Raw genomic sequence first — 21797 nt, 5'->3', positions numbered from 1 at the left:
GAATCAAGCGTGCCTGTTTGCACAGAACCAACAGGCTCGTGTAGTGCAGAAAGCTATTGTAACCAAGTGCCAGAAATTACTGACACTTGCAGGAGTGATCTTCCCAGCGCTTAGTGGCCTAGACACCTGATGGCTGGAGCCGGCAACCTAACGGTATTCAGCGTGTGCGCTCTAGAAGATGAGAACATATATTTTGAAAAGTATGTGCTTATGACATCAGATGAAAAGACAGTCCAGGCGACGGTTTTAGTGCAAGCCACAATAGTCAAAACTGTTCATATTATTGACATAGAAAAGGCAGCAGTGTTGCTCCGCAACGTGGACTCCATGATCCTATGTAGAGGATTTGGCAAAACTGGCGAATCTGAAGCCAATGCCAAGCGTAAAGACAAGGACTGCAATAGCAGAACGAAGCGTCATTGTTACTATGTAGCATGATAAATTAAAATGTGGAATCAACACAGCGATGGGAACCACAGCAAATATTGAACGTTTGTACACAATATTTATTCTCTCAGCTAAGTTGTAGTTCGTTCAATTTCTTTTTTTTTCAACAAATTGCAATTAGCATGAACATATCATTCATATAGACCTTTGCAGTAGCGAAATACAATCACTACTGGTTTAGAGATTGCATAAAAAAATGTAATGATTATAAAATTTATGGCAGTGTGAGAAATTCGTTAGGGAGAATTTAACTATTATAGGTCTGTCTCACAATAGATGACATCCATTAATTTGCCCCTGTTGCATTTATTACACACGCTGAATTGTTGTTCTGTAAACCCAATATGTTCACGGGACCTGTATATGTAACCGTCGATCAGGTGTGCAAGAACGCGCACGTGCACATTGCCTCAGAACAGTATAGCTTTCTCTGTGTTAGCTCCAACTCTCTCCATGCTCGAGCAGAAGAATACGTGCTGCCTGTGTCATACTTTACCAACTCAAAGTCACCCCTACTACGCCCAAAGTATAGAGCTTTCTTTGTATATCCGTATATTTTTTTTCCCTGGCAATGTGACCCCTAGAAGAACCGAAGTTGGGTCCTACGTGACTGTTGTTTTTGTTGTGCATTACTTTTTTTCAAACCTTTGTGCGCTCTAAGTGTGTGTTTTGTTTTGGACTCCGACCATGCGCACAAAGCATCATCGACAAAGGTTCAAAAAGAAGCCAGGGCCCCAAAGTCAGTCCGCCCAGTTTGCTCCTGAAGAAGGAAACCCGAGCTGCCGCTGCCGGCACCGCATCCACAGACCGCAAGGCGCACCAGAAGGATCGTCGCCTTCGAGGGCCGCCCGTCTGCGTCATCCGAGTGACTTCCACCGCGTTCTTCGGTCAATTGTATGTTCGATACTGCCCTGAATTTTCTTTCTATTCATTTTGAAGGTAGCGCGAAAAACTAGGACCAAGAGTAGAAGAACACAACACGAGCGCTTCTTCTACTCTTGGTCCTAGTTTTTCGCACTACCTTCAAAATGAATCAGATTCAACTCGCCCAACTTTCAACCTTTCTTTCTATTGCTGACCCTGTATATGTAATTCTGAGTATTTAATTCGATTGTTTCTTCACTCGTGTCGTTGCCTTTTTAGATTGTTAATTGCTGCCATCTAATGTTTTGTGTAATCCTCGTCCTGAGCCTACAAAATGTCTTCTTATTGTTGTTTCAAGTCAACGCGTCTTCGTCTCATTTTTCACGTTTGTTTACCGGCTATGCCGGGCATTGAACGACCACCCGCCTTTTTGTGACGTCTCGGTGATGACTTCCTGCGATTACCGAGCGCGTGAAAAGGTCACATTGGAGGGATGTTGGGTCCATGCCAGAATATTTGGGGTTTTTGGGTTCTTAGACTCTGACAATGAACAATGAATGAGCCAAGGCTTCGAGGATGTGATGATGTAATGAATGAAGCTACTCTTAAAAATAAGTCAGTTGACTGATACTGCTGCAGCTGCCAAGCGCATGTGCGCATCAGGCCCACCCTTTCCAAACATGGTTTGGTATTGCCAAGATTCAACTGGGTATGGGCATTCTGCAAAGCTCTCGGCAATACATGTTCGCCGCCAATGATGCCTACATCTCATCGGAACACTGACTGCGTACATGCACAGTTTGCAGCCTGTGCACCTTAGCATGGCGCCTCTTCAAATTACCTACTGCATAGATGTTTTAAAAGGGCTGCATTCAATCTTCTTACATCACATCAAACACAGCACTTTCTAAACGCGTAGGAAAAGACGCGCAAAACTAATTAGAAAGGAAAAAGAGAGAAAGTTATCTACGTCATCTAATCTTTGTCGGGACATCTACCAGAAAGCATTGTTCAGCATGTATTATCTGCATGCACAGCAAGACACGGCTGTGCACAATAGTCAACGAACTTCCTACTCTGCCATTTCATTTGTCGTGCTGCCGATAGCAAATTTGACACAGTTGAATCTTTTCGAAACTATGATGTTCTACGACAAATATCATGTCACTTTGTTCGGCTTTGCTGAACCATCACTGGAAAAAAAGAATCATTGGAAAATGTAAAAAGAATGCCAAAATGAGCAGCACGGCTTTAATTCCACATTGTCCCCAACTGGAAATTTCCTGGGTAATGCTCTGGTTTCTACTGTCACCAATATGCCCTTATGCCAAAATACAGCACTAGAAATAACATACACTCAAGCGTCTTTTTTGTAGCGAAGCTAAAACAGAAATGAACTTTCACTATCCTCTCCTCCTTTCACAGCCAGGTAGCTGCTGGTAGCTATCAAGGCCATCACGGCTACATTGCTACAGTGCTCTAGAATCTTGGGCAGTGTGTCGTCCGGTCCAGGGAACAATAGAGGAGCGGGGTCGCCGCTGCGATGACAGGAACACTTGACACCCAGGGGGCGCTGCCAGTAACAGGTGTGCCAAAGGGTGCGGGGTGCGCCAAGCAGAGCCCTGTTCGCCTGCATGCAGAGACGAGCGCAGACCATGCACGTGTTGGTTTGAGGAAATTATATTTCGGTGTTCTGCACACTCTTCGCCATGTGTTGCGCTTTCTTGGTGTGCTGTGGACATCTCATCTGTGCTCTCCATTTGGAACATCTGAGCAATGCGTGCACGATGACGGAAAGAAGACGCGACAAAAGGGACACAACATGTTTTGTGCCGGGCTGTAACAGCGGTTACCGCTCGTGCAAGAAAGTTCGGTCCCTCTTCCGTGTACCCATCGACACCGATCGCCGTGAGGTGTGGTCACGGAACATCAAGAGAGCAGACAGCTGAACGAAGCAAGCATTGCGTGCAAGCGTCATTTTGAACCAGTTTTCATTCAGCGCACATATAAAACAGCTATCAATGGTGAAGTAGTGGAGATCCCTCGAGGCCGGCCACTGCTTACTGACGACGCCGTTCCGACCATATTTCCGGACGCACCAAAATATGTTTCAAAGTCGCTGCCGAAGAAGAGGAAAGTCAGGAATATATGTGATAAGACAGTTCATGCAGCGAAGCGGAGACGCTGTTTAAGAACTCATGAAGATCAGCCGATATCTGACGGCGACAGTCCCGAGGAGCCCAACAGTGAGGTTTTTGTCAAGAAAAACGAATGTACGCCATATGAAAACCTAAAAACTCCCGAAACGTGGTCAAGGATCGCCTTGCCAAGCTGTGAAAAAGCTTTCCACTATGCCGAGTGTGAGCTGGATGCTGACGGAGACAGCAGCAAATTGACCATGAAAAAGCTAGTCAAAATTGATATGTCGGCTACGAAATCGGGTGAGGAGGCTGTTGTGGCTGAAGTTTTTATAAGAGGAAAAAAGTTGTTCCAGCAAGACATTTCAAATCCAATAGAGGCGGAGGCACTAATTGAACACGTTAGTGGGCTTAAGTTGTGCGCTGGTGCAGGCATACAACCAGTTGCTGGTGAGTGCGCGCCGATCAGTGGAAATTTCTTTTCCCAGAAGTGTACGCTTGTGGTCAAGGACGGTACTGCCGTTGCATGTGTTCACTGCAAGTACCAGCGCAAGATGGCACAGAACCAGCTGTCTAGAAGACGGTGTCGAAAGGTGGTTACCAAGAGCAAAATTACGAACGTGCGCCGGGTGCTGCGACGACTGAAGATGAAGCTGAACAAAGCAAGCATGGACCTAGACATGATGAAAACAAAAAACGAGCAGCTTCCTGAAGAAATTCTTTCTGAGAGAATTAAGGGCCTGCCTTGCAAACAACAAGCCGCTGTTCAGGCATGCTTAAAAGCAGCTCAGAGAAAATCAAAGAAAAGAATGAAATATGAAAACGAATGGCTTCTAGAGTGCATTCTTATGAGAATGCGCAGTCCTAAGCTATATGAACATTTGAGGCGGCATGAAATTATGACTTTGCCAGGTCGCACCTGCCTCAGAAAAGCCACGCAGCACTTCAATAGTGGCTTTGGTTTCAACCCAAACATTTTTGCAACTATCAGTGAAAAAACAGACAATAGACGAGTTCAACAGACATGGCATGATAGTTTTTGATGAAATGAAGCAGTCGGAACACATCGATGTGAAATCTTCAGGTATGATTTCACTGTTTTCATGTTTTTGTAAGGGTTTGACAGATAATCAGCTATAAAAGAAACTGAAAACTTAAGATGCACATTATAATTACTCCCTTATTCATTTGTGGTGCTACCTTGTAGTAGTGGTTCTAATTTTGCCATGCTGCATGATTGACTATTCTCTGCAGGCTCCATTGAAGGGTTTGTGGATCTAGGAGAATTTGATGCCTAGAATTCTGGAGCGGTCCTCGCTGACCATGGATTGGTAGCTGCTTTCCAGCCCTTTACAGGTAAGGAAATATAAGCCTTTAATGCTCCCCCATAATTTTTCACCCCCAAGAATCCAACTAGTGCTTTATTTTAGGATGATAAACTAGAAATAATAAATAACCAAACAATCATTCCCCAAATCAGTTTCTCAGTGTTGTGACCTTTGTATCTTGTTGCAGGAAAATGGATGCGAATTTTGGGAATTTTCGTGTCAAAGAGCAATGTGAAGGCAGAAGCGCTCGCAAAGATAGTGCTCGAAGCAACGCTGCTGTGTGAAAAGGCAGGCCTGTTTGTTGATGGAGTAATCTGTGATGGGGCCACCTGGAATCGCAGCATGTGGAGGAAGTTCGGGGTTAGAGGTAAGCTGTTGTATAATTTTGTATGACTGCTTATTCAAGCCATTGTTTTGTGGTACTTGTAATATTATTATTAAAATTCCTATTGGTTAGCCATATCAAGTGGCATTGAACCTGATATAAACTATTCTTTCATTCTCCATGAAATGCAGGTGCTGCTACAAGCATCCGGTGCAAATGCCTTCATCCTGCAGACGACAGTCGTGCTCTTGACTTTTTTTCAGACTTTCCGCATTTAGTTAAGAATGTGCGAAATGCATTTCTGAACACTGGATTTAACATACCGAATGGTCGTGTGCATGCTGGTTATATACACGAAGCATGGAAACATGACAGTGCCAACGTGACATTGAAAGTAATGCCTCACATTACTAAAGAACGTCTTCCTCCAACAATTTTGAGAAGATGCGTGTTGCCCCCGCACTTCAGCTTTTCAGCGAAGAAGTATTAAAAGGACTGTTCTTTTACCGCCAACAAGTGAGAAAGCATACGGCTGTTCAGCACAGAACACTGAGAAATTCATTTCTCGGATGTCGAAGTTGATTAAGATAATGACAGTACGAACTTCATCTGCTATAAAACCAAATTCCCCTCATGCTTTGTTTTTGAAGGAATTTCTCGATTTCTTGAAAGAATGGAAATTGCATGCACACAACTCAAAAAATGGATTTCTTAGTGACAGCACAGCAGAGGGGCTTCGTGTGACACTGCAGTCAACGCTTGACCTTATGCACTATCTTTGCTCACAGTGTAGTTTTAAATACTTACTCACAGCAAAGCTTAACCAAGACAAGCTAGAAAATTTGTTTGGAATTGTGAGGCAGTTCAATGGAAATAATGATCATCCGACCCCAGCACAGTTTCTAGTTGCGGTGAATGCCCTCTCTTTTTAAACCTAGCACAGCCTCCCAAACATTCTAGTGGAAATTAAGAAAAAGAAATGGACATGGGCAGGACATGTAGTGCGAAGAGAGGATAACCGATGGTCGCTGAGGGTAACAAACTGGATTCCAAGGGAAGGAAAGTGTAGCAGGGGGCGGCAGAAAGTTAGGTGGGCGGATGAGGTTAAGAAGTTCGCAGGGGTCAAGTGGATGCAGCTTGCACAGAACCGGGTAAACTGGAGAAATATGGGAGAGGCCTTCGCCCTGCAGTGGGTATAATCAGGCTGATGATGATGATGATGACAGCCTCCCAAAACAGGAAACTGCAGCTCCGAAATTATAAACTCATTGCTTGGACATAATGGAATGGCACGCACTGAAAGACGTCCAAACCCTATTGATGCACTAGACCAACTGGTTGAAGAAGGAACGCTAGATGATGCAGAATCAGCTTTTAATTTTCTTCCTCCTGAAGACAATATTGATTACATTGCTGAAAAAAGTTCAAGCCGCCTTGTGCACTATGTTGCTGGGTATGTAGCCCGCAAGGCGCTACAGAAAGCAGGCTGCAGCCTTTGTGCAAAATGCTTGACAATAAGCAAGGTGGCTGCAAGCCAGAACTCACAAAATGAGTCCATTCAGCAATTTGATTGCGGTGGCTTACTGTATCCTTCCGGCCAACTTGCCAAATTAATCACCACACTTGAAGATTCGTTTACTATTTTTTTTAGCTCGAGAAAGATTAGTGCAGCAAGTATGTCAGAGTTCGCTTCCTTTCTTTGCGGTGTTCACCTTCCAGCGGTTGGCTGCTCTGCACATGATAGCGATGTCTCCTTTCGAATTGTTAAATTTTATGCGCTCCTCAGGTTCCGATTTTACACGAAATCATTGAACTACGATAGGAGCTCCCAGAGAGGACGGCTGAAGCACCTTAAGTTGAGGAGATGTAACTGAACGTGGTGTATGTAGACTACCAAGGCTCTGATTTGTATGTTGTGCCATGAATGGAACTTGAATAAATGACTGTCTACACCATGACCATTTTTTTTTTTTGCACAATGCAAGAGCTCTTTAAAGCCACGAAAATGTCGAAGAGCTCTGCTATTCAGACAAAATTCCAAGATTCGCGAGTTTCGAAACACCGCAGGCTTCGAATGAATGTCTTCTCTCTGTGAAATATATGTATCCAACTGTGTGCGGTAGACTCGCATAGGTTCGGAAACATGAAATGCAGTCAGAACACCCGCGGATACCTGTGACCTATGCTTTATTTAGCTTGTGACTAACAGTCGGCAATAGTGCGCACCGCGCCAGTAACAGTGATATCGTCACTGTTATTATCAGTGCTATACAGCAGCGCAGACCAAGAAACAAGATATTATGGTTGAAATGTTAAAATTACTAAAGAAATGGGCGAAAACAAATCACTAAATATCGAATTAAGCGCACCATGCAGTGCAGATATGATGAGCCGACGCTAACGGAGCGTACAGCGGCAGCGTAACGGACAGCTCGCAGCGCACACCTGTTACATGAAGCGCCCCCGACAGAAGGCGCAGCACTCATCGCAATAAGAGCCCATGCTCCACCTCCGCACGAGACACTGCCCAAGATTCTAGAGCACTGTAACCTTGCTCTCACCAACATGGCTTCTTGCACGGTGAGACGGGTTCGACCATGTTTCAACGATAGTTAAATGTGCTTCATCGACTGTGAACCATCGTGAAATGTGTTGCGTTTTGCGTGCATAACTGTTGCAAAAGTATGTACGCCTGTGAAGTGCCGTCAACAGGTGATTTTTAAGGCAAACGGGCATTTATTGTACCAGCAAGTTTGCAGTGTTCGTGTTCTTTGCGTCTTGCTCAAGCGTATGGGTTGGTTCACCATGTCACGTTTGAGAGGTTCGAAGGAAAAAGGCATAAAAGTTTTTTTCTGCATGACCAACTGAACGCTCACTTGGTGGTTCGGCACAGGTGATGCGAAGGCGTACAGCTTTCTGTACGGCTTACGCAATCGCCTGCAAGCATATTTTTGTTCACATTCCGAGGCCGGCAGTGTAGGAACAGTAATAATGGCCTACCACATTGCTACACTGTCGTCGTTCTGGAATGCAAAGAGCGGACTGGAAAGGAAAGTCACGTGTTTGACTTCAGCCGGCTGCCAAAATGCCATCGCTCATGAAGGTGGTGGTCGCAGTGATTGTTTCTGCAGATTGCTGCAAGAAAATAGGACTCCTTTCTTTAACAAAATAAGTTGCGTACTATGATTTCTTGCCATTAATACGCGCAAGGGGTTCATGAAACGTAATTATTTTCTTGGAAGTTGTGTGATGAGAGCTGATTTGATAAAGTCTCAGCCTCTTTGTATGCGTTTGTGCTAGTTCACGTTATGAGGCAAAGTAAAGGAAACGCACTATGTACAGCCTTTGTCAGAAGTTTAGAGCCTGGGAGGTCTACTTCTCAGCCACACTATATGGTGCGTAAAACATTCCCCAGTTTCCAAACTTGCCGAGGGCAAGAACATTTTTCATCCTGTGCTCTCCAATGGCTAGGACTACCACGATTGTTAAAGAAGTCATAATATACGGCTTAAAAGCAAACCCTCTGGGCTCTAAACATCTGGCAAAGGCTGTACATGAAGTGTTTAGCTGACTTTCAAGATAGCGATTGCACTTTGCAGATGTAGGAACTCGAACCACTTTTCTATCAGTCATCGCGGCTTTTCGCTCCGCTTATCATCTCAAGGTAGCAGATTGAGGTGAAATTGAGAAGCGCATGTATAATGCCTTGTGAGTAGACGTAGCGGATTCACTGAGGTCTAAAAATATTCTTGAGCCATCCTGTATGGTAATATCCCGTTTGCGTCTGAGGGAGGTAAAACAGCATAATTCACAAAGCACTATTTTGAGCTGCCCCAACCGATGCTAATTTTTCGCATCAGGATTTATATTTTTAATCGTTATATGAGGTGTTTTTACGTGAGGGTCTTGTATCCACTTGTCTGGAGTGTAGCCTTGCATTTTGATTGAGATGCTTTTCTTACGGTTTTTACACTTGCTTTCAACAGTCATTTAGATTTTGTGCTGTCGTCAGTAGTGGAGATGCCAAAGAATAGATATCTGCAGATGATGCTTCTGCATTCTCTGCAGTAGAAGCTGACAGCTTAGATTCTAGGCCAGAAAGCATATGGTAAGTTGTTGTTACAGTGTTCTGTTTTTTGTTGTGACCAAATGTTTACTTTCTTCACTATTTTCCTTAAATCTACTGCATGGAGCAGTTCTAGCCGCCTAGGTTTCATGTTTCACTACTGTAATTATTTGCTCATTACGATGGCCATATTGTGGGCCAGTTAGTTTTTTTTCTTTGTTTCCGTTTCTGTGTTTGCTTTTGAATCAACCGTTCCTTTTTGTTTTGTTTTCTTACTTTGGACACAGGCCAATCGTAGTCATGGCTTGAAATTGGGCTTTTCTGGAGCTGCCCTCACACAACACACGCTATTTCGTAGACAGTTAAACATTGTTTTATGAGTCTTGCGAGCAAGATGAAATACATTGATCAAGATTAGAAAACCGCTCTAGATGCCGAAAAAAAAGCATATCCTTTAGATTTTTCCAGTTTTGTTCAGTTCTCGAATTTTGAAAACTTAACCTTCTCAGTTTTATGGCTCACACTTTTTTTTTTCTCATCATAGTAGCATGCCTTGCAATACAAAGCACGTTTTAGAGAACTAGGTACACGCCGAATTCCTAAAGGAGATATACTAAGCCCCGGTGACAAGTGGCCTTTGCTAGATTTGCTTTGGATCATATTCATATAGTCCGATATTCATATCTGCATTTTTTTGTGCCGAAAGTAAAGTTTCCTGCCTGTTTAATGGCTCCAAAGTTTGAATTCGTGCTACGAAGTGCAGTTTTTTCTCTTTTCCTGTGAGCTGCTCCAAATATGTATTTTACTGCTCCAAAACAATTTCGCTGCTCCAGAAATTGCTACAAATCCTATTTCAGCTGTCGCACCCGTCTGTACGACTGGCAAGCTCGTCCCTCTTTGTACATGAAAAAGTTGCAGGAAAGAACACACATGACACACAGTGGGTGAGACAAGCACTCAGTCCCACTCAGACTTGTGCAAGTATTCATGTAACTTTTCCAACCTGAAGAATTACGCCTCAACAACAAGTTCTACACAACTATTATCACTCGTCTGAATATCATGGGTTCAGTATCGAAGACGTCCTCCAGTGGCTTTGAAGATTGCTAAAAAGGGGGACTGTGCAATGTTCAACCCACTACACCACAGCACCCACGTGGGCTTTGAAGAGCATATTCACATTTAAATTTCATGCTGTCATTATTGTTTTTTCAACCTAATGGATGCCATCTCATCAAATGTTTTCCTTCCACGGTTTCTGCTAAGATATCTGAAACCACCTTTCTTACACCCGATTTCTTAAATAGGCTTTTTTTTTTCTTTCAGTCGTTCTGTCTGCCAGTATACAACGATCGTGTTTTAGAACTCTGGAAATGCCTGTGTAGTATTGGCACTCAGTGCAGCTACAAAATGCCTGCTAAAAGTCTGCAGGCTTTATAGCCAATACCATTTCTGAATTTTTTTTTTTCTGAGAAGCAAAAAGTTATCTCATCTAAAAATTCAGGAAATGGAGCAATATTGCGCAGAATGGTTAGGTATATTCGTTTTCGAGTTTTATATTTTTTCAAATTCGGGGTTAAAAATCCGGCTTTATTTTTCTATTTGATAATAGGGGAGAAATCGGGTTTTTCGTGGAAACACTCCAAAATATGGGGTTTTATCGGGTTAAATTTACAAACTAATAATATATGCAATTTCTCCGAACCGTGGGTAACAATTAGAAATATATTTCGGGTTGCTTTCAATAAAGTATTTCATAATTCAGCTTTTTGTCGTAATTATTACTCTCAGTGACGTGCAACGATCAGTTTTTGGACAAGAAACATTTTATTCACGCAAACTGGTCATCGATGTTTTAAACACCCTTATTAACATACATAACCATCTGCATGAAAACCTTTCGGTTTCCACCTGAGACCTCTGGAAGTATCTTAGCTGAGAGAATGTGCACTCAATGTTACAGCAGCCATTAGCTAGACACAACAATGTCAATGCTGCATTTGCTAACCTGAGGTAGCGCATAGTTGCATCCCAATAGGTTACACTTTCATTTATGGGGCTTGCTTCCAGCAAGTACTGGTTAAACTCCCTGCGAAGCAAGCCACATTGCCCGTCATGGAAATAATGAGAGATCGGTAGTCATCAGACTGACTCAGAGGCCGTTTCTGGAATGGATCGAGTAATGAACCCAGTTTCCACATTGTCAACTGGTTTTCTTCTTTGAGGCATTCGATCAGAGTGCAGCCTCATTCTGTCCAGATTTTCGTGCATTACTCTTCACAAGTGTTTACTAATGTTGCATTGCTAGTAGGTAAATGACAAAACACCTTTTGCAGTGGTGGAACTGGCAACTGGCTACTTGTAGCAGCTTTTGTAGCTAAGAAATCGCTGTTTGTAGCAGAAATTTCCAATTTTGTAGCAGGAAAAATGGCATTTTGTAGCAGAAAAAAAAAAACGTTTTAAAGCAAAATTTTAAATCTCGAGATGTTTAAATAGAGAAGGGCTTGTTTTATTTCTGGAACCCAATTGTTCAGACGTTTATAACGAAAATAGCCATGCAAAAACAAGCTTCAAGCTCAAATGTAGTCTGAAGTGCTGTTGTTTTCTTAAAAAGACCCAAATTAAGCAAGCAGGGGCTTTGCTGAAAACAAAGCCGTTTTTATCGCGAAAGCAATACTACTCGCACTTTCAAGCCTTCATGTGACCTGGCCGCAGTTCCGTCTTACCCACGTGACGCTGTGACGTTAAACCCCACGTGACACACGGGCTGGCAGGAGCTGCCAATTTGGGTCTTTCGTTTCACATGTGATGGTTATGTCAGAATCAGCCTGCTAAGACCCTGGCATTCACGTTACCCCTCTAGGCCACCAAGGCACATTCATACGTCTTGGTTAAAGCAGGGCTTTATATGTGGGCTGAGGAAGAAGAAAAAGAGAACGCTCTGTCACCCGCAGCTAATGCTTTCGCTCAATATTTGGTTCAGCAGCGTTGAACCCTTGTGATTTCATTATTCAGAGGGAAGGCATAACGAGATATGCAACTACACTTTAAACACCGCAGCCTTGTAAAGAAGGTTGCTAGCTGTCTTAATAAAAAGCTCCCTGTAAAAATTCAAAACTGCTGCTTCTTAAAACTGCAACTTTCAGGCACTATTTCCTCTCTTGCCTTGACGACTCCAGCTTGGACAGTGTTGCTGTGAGCCTTTCCTGTCCATTCTTTACAAGGGCTTGTCCACTCTCAAGGTCTGCAAAATTTTTACACTGGATGCCTTTTGAGAAAAGCAGCTCAGCATTGGTGCTCATATTCCTGGCCAGCCTGATCTCTTCCTGTACCTTTTCCTGATTCTGACCTCTTTTCTGAGGCACCGTTTTTTTTTTTCAAGACCCAAGCTGATTGGAGGGAAAGGGGGAAGAATATTTTAGCCGGTCCTGGGAGATTTTTCTTTTTCCCCTCGAGAGAGGCGCGTTGCTGGCACTACTCAGTCAAGTGGCACGATGAGTGGGGAGTGCCAATTCCATATATTCACAACCTTTGCTTTCATTCTTTTCTTCCGGTGGTTTGGCGGGGTGGCTGATCAATCAAAGCGAAGCAGGAACTCGGAGTCATGAGGCTGCTTCATTACAGCACGCTGCAGGGATTGTGCGTATGCTTTCCTCATTGTAATGAAGACGTCCAAGGATACTTATTGACCATATGCGGGGCTGCAAATATATTGAGTACCTGCGCATGAGTTTTCACACGGGCGCCCACACACATACAGTTTTGTAGTGGAGGAAAAGAAATAACTGTCAAGACTGAGATAATCTTCTAAATGGCACGTAAACACTGACGTTTGGAATTAAGCTGTGAAATTATACAAGATGTTTCACATAAGGTGTTCAACGTACAAAAGCGGCTAAGAGTCCAGTGCCCGCGCACAGAAACAATCAAATCCTCAGCGCTCCGCCGCCGCTACTCAGGCCATCGCAGCCCATACCTCACTCGTACAAAAAAAAGAAGGAAGCAAGCATGCATACTGCTCCAGCTATGTTTTGCAGAGGGCAGTTCCAAATTAACCGTCACTCGTTTGAAACTGCGCCGTCACTGTTGTCCAGCCTGCTCTCACATCCTTAGCACACACACACGTGCGTGCGCCCACACACACAAATTAAGCGAGCGCCCAGGGCAGCTTGAAGCCGTCAGGTGTTTTAACGTGCTTCGACCCTACAATGGCCAGCCTGCCAGCCCCACCTTTCACCCTTCCCGCACATTGGACTTGATATCTTGCAGCCTCCTCTCACTCCCTCCCAGTAGATTGAAAAAAAAAAAAAAAATGAAACACCAGCAGTATATGCACAAGTGGCATAGACAAACGTCAATTGTGTGTCACATGGTCATCTGTCCAGGACCTGCAAAAATATTCTGCCACCTTGCACAGTGTTGCCAGCAGATGTCAGTTGGTTTCGCGACAGTTCGGTTTTGCTGCTGGCAGAGTTATTCGCGACTTTTGGCGCAAGCATGGCGCAGAAGTAGGCAAAAAATCAATTTTGTAGCAGAATGTAGCAGGATTTCTGATTTGGCGCAGTTTGGCGCAGCAGTTCCACCACTGGTTTTGCTCGATCGCTTTTACTGATCTCGTTGACAGTCTGCTGCAGCTTTCTGGTTATCAGCTGGTCAAAGCTTGTCATCAGAAGCACTCCTCTTTCAAGTGTTTTCTGGGCATCTAAAAGTGACCCGAGCGCATCTCTCATTAAGGCTATCTTCGCATGAAGAACCTCTTTATCAGAAAGTACCACTCGAATAGCTTCTGCTTTGGTGCTTTCATAGAAGCGTTCAACAAGTTCCTTGAGCACAGTTGCCCCAAAAACCGGTAAAAATCGGGTTTTACTCGATATTTTAGAAACATGTTCGGGGCGCAAAAATCGGGTAAAATCACGTTTTACCCAAAAACGAATAACCCTAAGAATGGTGCATCAAGATTTGCATAATGTGCTCCAGTTTTTTTTCAGACTCTTGTGCAGTATATTTCTGTCAGTGGTTACTGAACTGAATATGTAACTGTTACTTTTACATATTTGAAAATATCTTTTTGCTAAAACAGATTTCCTTTAAGGCATGCCAATGCCATATTAAAGGTGCTTTTCCTGCAGCTACTTTGGAACCCTCTGCTATATCACCACTCATCACTGACAAGAAACAAGGTGGCTCAAGTTGCACTGCATTCTGTGGATCCAGCTTCAGACCATTCCTTGCCTGTCAACTGCTCTGCTTCAGATCCTCCGAGCTCTAGAATATTTATGCAAGCCATCAATCACCCTCCTGCAACTGCCTGGGACATGCAACTAGAGTGAATGGACTCATGCAGTCATGCTTTTCAACTCAGATTAGTTACGAGACCAGTAAAAATTCTTAATTTCGGTATATCACCTCCTTTGACAGTGACATTTGTTGCTGGTTTCATAATTCATACATCTACATGACCTGTCAGAGGTCAAGCTAAATCCTAGACCACGAATTGGACCTGCCTGCATTCATTGGAAATTATCTGAAAAGCTTTATTGTAACTGGAACTTACACAAAACATCATCCTTGCTTAACTCACTGTTATTTCCTGCTCTAAGAAACACCGAAGATATGTTTGGCGGTTAGACCTTTTGTGCTGCCGCACTAGAAAAGGCTGGACAAATTGAATACCTGTTTCTTTCTGCACATTGACGAGAAGCATAGAAAATGTCCACTCGGAGATTGACTCTCAGTGAAAAACATAACTTCGAGAGTTGCATGCGGTTATCAAACTTTCTTTTCATCACAAATGATAAGGATAAGGGGCCACCCACATGGAGCGAATGTTCTCTGCGAACTTTATGCAGCACGGCGGAACACCGATGCACCGGCACCGTGCCCTACCACATGCTGCGAAAAACTGGCGGCAGGTGGTGTCAGCAGCACCGACGCCGGAGTGAAAACACGCACGAGCTGGTCCGCTTCACTAATGCACTTTTCACACTAAATGCCATTCCAAGAGTGACATAAAATAGGCCGTGTCTAAAATGGCACCCGACAGCGCTTGTATACAGCCTCTAAGTATTGTTACCGGGAAACGCGGGACCAAAGTGATGTGCTCACTGACAAAGACGACAACCGAGGAACGCGGGCACGACGAAGCGTTGAGAAAGAGGACGACGCTGACGGAGCGAATACTGCACGGCTACTGAAGTCTTAGCGTCGAGTTCAGCCCATCGCAGTGCCGTTACATTAAGTACATCCCCATAACATCTTGGTGGAGGTCATGTGTTCGACACAATCTGACGCTGGATCTCCGCAGTGGCCGTCACCTCGGAACCGTCACGATGACAACAGACACGGCTCCATCTACCTCCGCAACTCCAACTGTCGTCGTAGCCCACCCCCGTGACCCTGGCCCATTCTGCGGTACAGATGAGGTCGATGTCGAGGACTGGCTTTCGCTTTATGAGCGTGTTAGCCAGCATAACAGGTGAGACGCACAAGGATCCTGCTGGCCACCTCGGCCGCTGGGCACTGCGCTTGCAGGAGTATACCTTTTCCGTTGTATACAAATCCGGTCGGCTCCACCAGGATGCAGACTGTCTGTCCCGTTATCCCGTTGGTCCCCCTTCCTCTACTGACCATGAGTCGGACCCCTGTGTCTTCTCTATATCGCACTTTTCCCACATAGCCGACGAACAGCGCTTGGACCCAACCCTCAGTTCTCTTATCGACCGCCTCCGCACACACAGCCGTGACTCTTCCCTCGCCCTGTTCTTCCTTCATGGGAATACGCTATACCGCCGCAACATGCGACCTGATGGCTCGGAGCACTTGCTGGTCGTTCCCCAACACCTACGCTCTGCCGTTCTCAAACAAATGCACGGCGCCCCTACAGCTGGTCATCTTGGCCTCGCACGCACATACGACCGCGTGCGCCGGCGTTTCTTCTGGCCTGGACTTTACCGCTCTGTCCAACGTTATGTAGCCGCTTGCGACCTCTGTCAACGCCAGAAGAAACCCCCTGTGCTACCACCTGGACACCTGCAGCCGATTGCTATCCCGACTGAGCCATTTTCTCGTGTTGGCCTTGACCTCCTAGGGCCCTTTCCCGAGTCCTTGTCAGGAAACAAATGGATCGCTGTGGCCACCGATTATGCCACGCGGTACGTGATCACTCGCGCCATTCCAACCAGCTAAGCCACAGACGTTGCTGACTTCCTTTTGCACGATGTCATACTTCACCATGGTGCTCCCCGTCAACTACTTACCGACCGTGGCCGCTGTTTCCTTTCCAGAGTTGAGGAAATACTTTGTTCTTGCAAGTTCACCACTGCTTATCACCCTCAGACGAGCGGCCTTACGAAGCGTATTAACCACACACTAACCGACATGCTCACAATGTACGTATCCGACAGTCATCGCGACTGGGATATTAGTCTGCCATTTGTCACCTTTGCATATAACTCTTCGCATCATGACACTGCTGGGTACTCTCCATTCTATCTTCTCTTTGGAAGAGACCCCTTACTGCCCTTCGACACTTTGCTTCCCGCCGCTGGCCCCGTCACAACCTATGCCCGCGATACCATCGCCCGAGCCGACGCTGCTCGCCAGATTGCTCGTCACAATCTCACCATCTCTCAAGAAGCTCAAAAACGCCGCTACGACGCTCACCACCACGATGTGCACTATCCTCCCGGATCTCTGGTCTTGCTCTGGCTTCCATGCCGTCGTGTGGGGTTGTGTCAACAACTCCTGCCCCACTACACAGGTCCTTACCGTGTACTACGCCCAGTGACCGACGTTAACTATGAGATTGCACCGCTCCACCCAAAGTCACCGACTGCTACACCCACTTCCGAAATCGTACATGTCGCCCGCCTCAAGCCATACTACTCCCCCTCCACACCGCACGCCTAATACGCACCGGGACGTTGCCTTTTGCCGAGGGGGGTAGTGTTACCGGGAAACGTGGGACCAAAGTGATGTGCTCACTGACAAAGACGACGACCGAGGAACGCGGGCAGGACGAAGCGTTGAGAAAGAGGACGACGCTGACGGAGCGAATACTGCACGGCTACTGAAGTCTTAGCATCGAGTTCAGCCCATCGCAGTGCCGTTACATTAAGTACATGCCCGTAACAGTATGTCTGCCACCGTAGCAACAGCATACTGCAGGCGCGTCTCCCTGAAGCTGGCTTTGAGCGAGTGTTGTTGTGTGGAACGTTGAAAAATGTTCTACTTCAGCTGCACCTTTAAAGTAGACAAAATCAGAACACATACAGCACCTTATGACGCGACCTTACCAAAGCAGTGCTGCCCGCTAGAGCGGACGACAGTGCTATAGCAGCGCACTGCTCCATAGTCGTCACTAGGCCAAACGTGGGAGCATTTCCGGGAGATTTCTGTTTTGGTCATACAAAAGCATCAAGATTCGGGAGACCTGGCAGGTATGCACAGTCTTTGTCAAAATTATACGGCCCAAGAGGTTCACTTCTGATCACTGTAATGTGGCTGCTGGCAGCAATACTGGAATATGAACGTAAGCTAGAGGAGAATGAGGGCGAGATTTATCAACTACGAGGTTTCGAACGCTAGAGTTGCTTTACGAGCCTCGTTACTGTGCTTAAAACAAAAATCTTTGGGCCGTCAAAGACTGTACATGACATGGCGCTATGAAATTCATTCGTGCTACAGTAAATGCTCTACTCATAGAACTACCTAACTCTCAATGATAATGGTAACTCCCTAACGTCAATGGTAACGAGCCTCAAGCCCGAAAACCGGCTCCGCGCTCAGGCGAACCTCATCGTGGTTGAGAGTGTACTGAAATTGCGACTTACGACTCGACGATCATCTTATAGAAATAATCCTATGAAAAATGATCTCTTCTCTAATAATACAGTAGAACCGCTTTATAGTAAAGTCACCGGGACCAGCAAAAATCTTTACTATATCAGTTGTTGGTGATGACAGGTGATGACATGGTCCTGAAGATACTGCCTGGTAGTTAAATGGCCACTTACTGAACAAGTCTTGTTGCTTACGAAAAAAAACACATTGTGAAATAGCTTCCATTTCTCCTCTATCATCTCTTCATGCAATTTTTTTACATCTAGCTGAAGTACCTCTTAAGCATGAGGACATGGCTACGAATACAACCAAGTTTTATTTCATGGAAATTAAATATTTGCATGAGCATGACATCACTTATTGCTGTTTCTGTCTTTAAAAGGCATTAAATGATATATGCGCATTACAGAGAAGTGCTGCAAGACCGCACACGCTGCACCTCCACTTGCCTCCACTGCCTCATGCTTTGTGCTGCACAGTGCTGGGAATGTTCGCCCGTGTCTTTCCCTTCCCTATTTCTTGGTGCACTTTTACTCTCCGCTACTTTCTGAACGGACCGCACTACCTCCTTTCTCTGTTTGTAAACAGCTTTACTTTTGTTTTCCTTCGTGCTGCGTGCTTTCCCTCACGGCTCCAAGGCCTTCGTAAAGTAGGCTTCTCCTAAAGGCTGCTAAGTCTGGGCGTAAAGCAACTCAAAAGAACACTCGGTGTTATTTTTATTTTGAAATGCAAAAAATTCTTTCCTCGAGTATCTAGGTAGTGCGCGGATGGCGATGTCATATCGTGGGAGTCTTCGCTGCGGCCAGGCGCACTTTACTATAACCGATTTTTACCAAAAGTATCTTTACTATAAAGGGGGGAAAATGTGTCTATGAAGATAAACTGGAACTGCAGTTTCACTTTACTATATCAGAGTTTTTACTATATCCGAGTTTACTATAGCGGGGCTCTACTGCAAAAGCAAAATATGATCATTTCGGCTGCACTTTTTGGCGAAGGTGTCATGCAAGCAGACCAGAGCAGCCGCGCCGCAATGGCAGCAGCTGGCTGTGAGCAGAAACTTGCTTGCATTGCAGCTGTCTCTTCTACACGAGCCACCTGGTATGGCTCAGCAATCCTCAAGGATTCAGTAATGACATTCTCGGTGGTGGAACTGGCAACTTCCTTCTTGTAGCAGCTTTTGTAGCAGAAGAAATTGCAGTTTATCGCAGAAATTTCCAGTTTTGTAGCAGGAAAAATGCCATTTTGTAGCAAATATTTCACCCCACCTCCTGTCAAGCCAAGGGCAAGCCCCCCCCCCCCAGAACCAGGATCCGCCCCCCAAGAACAAGAAACGGCGGAAGTTGAAGAAGGCTTCTGGTGGTGCAAATTATGTTAAGTCCGGGGCCTCGGAGCAGCCGCCGCCTCTGCCTGGCTTCTCAGCCGGGGATTTCCCGCCCTTGGCATCCGTTGAACCCAAGGTGAGTGCTTGGGCTAGGGCCGCCTCTCACTCCCCTACCGCCACTGAAACCGCCCTACAGCAACAAAACGCTGATCTCAGGTGCCAAACCGAAATTTTGGCGCACAAAATTCAGGAATTGGAAACTAAGCTAAACAGTCAATCAAATTCCCCTCCAAGCGGGGCTCTCGTCTATGGATCAATCTGAGCCGGAGGATCGTGAGGATGGGCATTTGGTAGCGTATGGGATAACCAGCGTCTCCGAATCCTCTTAAGGAATCGTGACCGAGGGACTCAAGGTCCTCGAGGGCCGCCAGAGAGCGCTTTAGAGCGTAACATCATGGCAACATCATGGAGGCAGTCAAGAGCTCCATTCTGGAACTCATTCAGACCGAAAAATACCGCTGTCACACGGGCATTTCTAAGGCCCTCGAACCGACTGCCTATCGACTCCAAGGCCTTCGAAAGCTGCCACACGGGCATTTTCAATGACCATTGAGTCGATAGTCTATCGAGTCAGCAGAGCAGCTCAGAACTCTATCGAGATCTCGAAGGCCCTCGAACGTCCGCAAGGTAGCTAGCGTTGACCCGAGGAGCGTCACGCACACACTTGCACAGCGCGTTTACGATACAAAAACATGAACAAGCGTTATTATTTTATATCTTTAATTTGCGTGGTGAAATATTAATGTTCTTAATAATTTTAAAATAGCATCACTCTTTTTTAAGGCGCATTATTTATGTGCTATCACTGTAACCTGTGCCACCGAGAAAAGCAAACACTATGAAAAGCACAGCCGTATGAACGTCAACGTGTTAAAAAAAAAGAAAAAATGTCCTTGAATAACAACTAAACACCTGCAGTTACCAATAAAGGCAACAGTTATATTTTATTTTGCATTTATAGAGAAATTTTAGCTCTTTAAGCAAAACTGAGAGCAATGATAGTGGCGCCACAAAAGTTTGGCGCCAAACACCAGAACTAGAGTGGACATGGCAGCACTGCCGTGATGATGTCACCTCAAGTACTTTTGTTTGTGCAGGTTTGCGCATCGCTCCTGATCCTAGTCTCCGACACACCGACAGTTATAAAGGCCGTCGGACAGCTGCGATCAACGAAACGCTGTGGCGGCTTCCTGGATTTATCGCCGATGCCTCTCGCCGTGCACCAAGTATGGACGATCATCGCCTCGTGGAAAACGTCCTCTGCGCACCTTCGATGAGCACAGCGACGTCACACCACCAACATACGTCACGGAGCCTGCCGGCTATAAATCTGCTGCCCCGACCAACGTTCACCAGTGGACACGGCAGCACTGCCGTGATGTCACCTCAAGTACCTTTGTTTGTGCAGGTTAGTGCAAAAAGATACAGTTTTCGTAGCGATCACCTCTGTCTAGTTGTGCTGCAGTGTCCACAAGTACTGCTTGATTGTGTCAACGACTGTCTTTCATTGGTATGCATGCTGCTGAAGCTTTCAGGGGATGTAGAGGAAAACCCTGGGCCTGTTTCAGAAGCTATCCTAAATAAAATTCTCAAAACTCAAAAAGAAATATTGGCCACAGTTACTATTATTCAAGAAAAACAAACATCGTCTGAGGCAGGTATAGTGAAAATGCAAACAAGACTCGATTCCATCGAAGCGAAGCTCGTGGTCCTAGAGGAATCCCAAATAAGGCTATCTAATATTGAGACTACTGTGAGTGATTGCCAGGCGGAAATCGCTGCACTAGCTAAACAACTTGATGGCTTGGAAAATCAGTCCCGGCGGAACAACCTGATTGTAAGAGGTATACTGGAAGAAAATGAAAACGAAGAAACAGTGCTGAGAAAAGTAAACGACGAAGTTTTTGAGGTAAAACTGCGCACGTGGTGCTGTTCCGGAGCGTGGCACCACTTTGCGCTGAATTAAACACCCTGGCTTGACTTGATACACTTCGGCAAATTTAGTTTCTGTTTCGCATTCAGCTCGACATCTAAGTTCAGACCACCGTAAGACCCTAGGTTAGACCACCATGATACAAAGTTGTTCATAGTATCTAGTTCACTATAGTTCAAACATTCAGATATGACACATATCGCAGCAAATATGAGCGTAGTTAGATATCCCTAACCCTATGGTTATTATTGCTGGCGGACATTTGCCAAAGCAAGACCAATTGCAATAAAGACCTGTGTATGGTATGGTGTATGGTGGCTACCTGCATATATATGCATAGCTAAACAAGTTTTTGTCGCTCGCGCGAGTGTCCGGACACTACCCGAAAAATTAACCACATATAAGCACCCATCACAAAACATAGTGAACTAAAATAACTATACCGAAATTCATCCCAATAATCCCTACACG

The 21797-nt window shown here is 45.2% G+C and overlaps 1 protein-coding gene, 1 long non-coding RNA gene and 1 pseudogene across 4 annotated transcripts in view; 1 reads left to right on the top strand and 2 right to left on the bottom strand.

Annotated features, from left to right (window-relative positions):
- Positions 1-21797, bottom strand: part of LOC146177535 (uncharacterized) — a 201798-nt gene that overhangs the window by 158398 nt on the left and 21603 nt on the right. Inside the window, exon 2 of one of the 3 annotated variants that reach the window (XR_014701045.1) lies at positions 1431-2941. The exons of the other annotated variants lie outside the window; for them this stretch is intronic. This is a non-coding gene — a long non-coding RNA (uncharacterized LOC146177535). Of the gene's footprint in view, positions 1-1430; positions 2942-21797 lie in introns of those variants that run through there. 3 annotated transcript variants of the gene reach the window in all.
- On the bottom strand, positions 17861-18045 carry LOC146177538 (small nucleolar RNA U3; annotated as a pseudogene).
- Positions 20667-21359, top strand: LOC146177537 (uncharacterized). The gene has a single exon (XM_084580755.1). The coding sequence runs from the start codon at positions 20667-20669 to the stop codon at positions 21357-21359; it is 693 nt and encodes a 230-aa protein (XP_084436881.1).

This window comes from Amblyomma maculatum, chromosome 10 (genome assembly GCF_055883805.1).
Source record: "Amblyomma maculatum isolate TAMU_Amacu chromosome 10, ASM5588380v1, whole genome shotgun sequence".
NCBI lineage: Eukaryota > Metazoa > Arthropoda > Arachnida > Ixodida > Ixodidae > Amblyomma > Amblyomma maculatum.
This window is presented reverse-complemented; position numbering and strand designations above follow the sequence as displayed.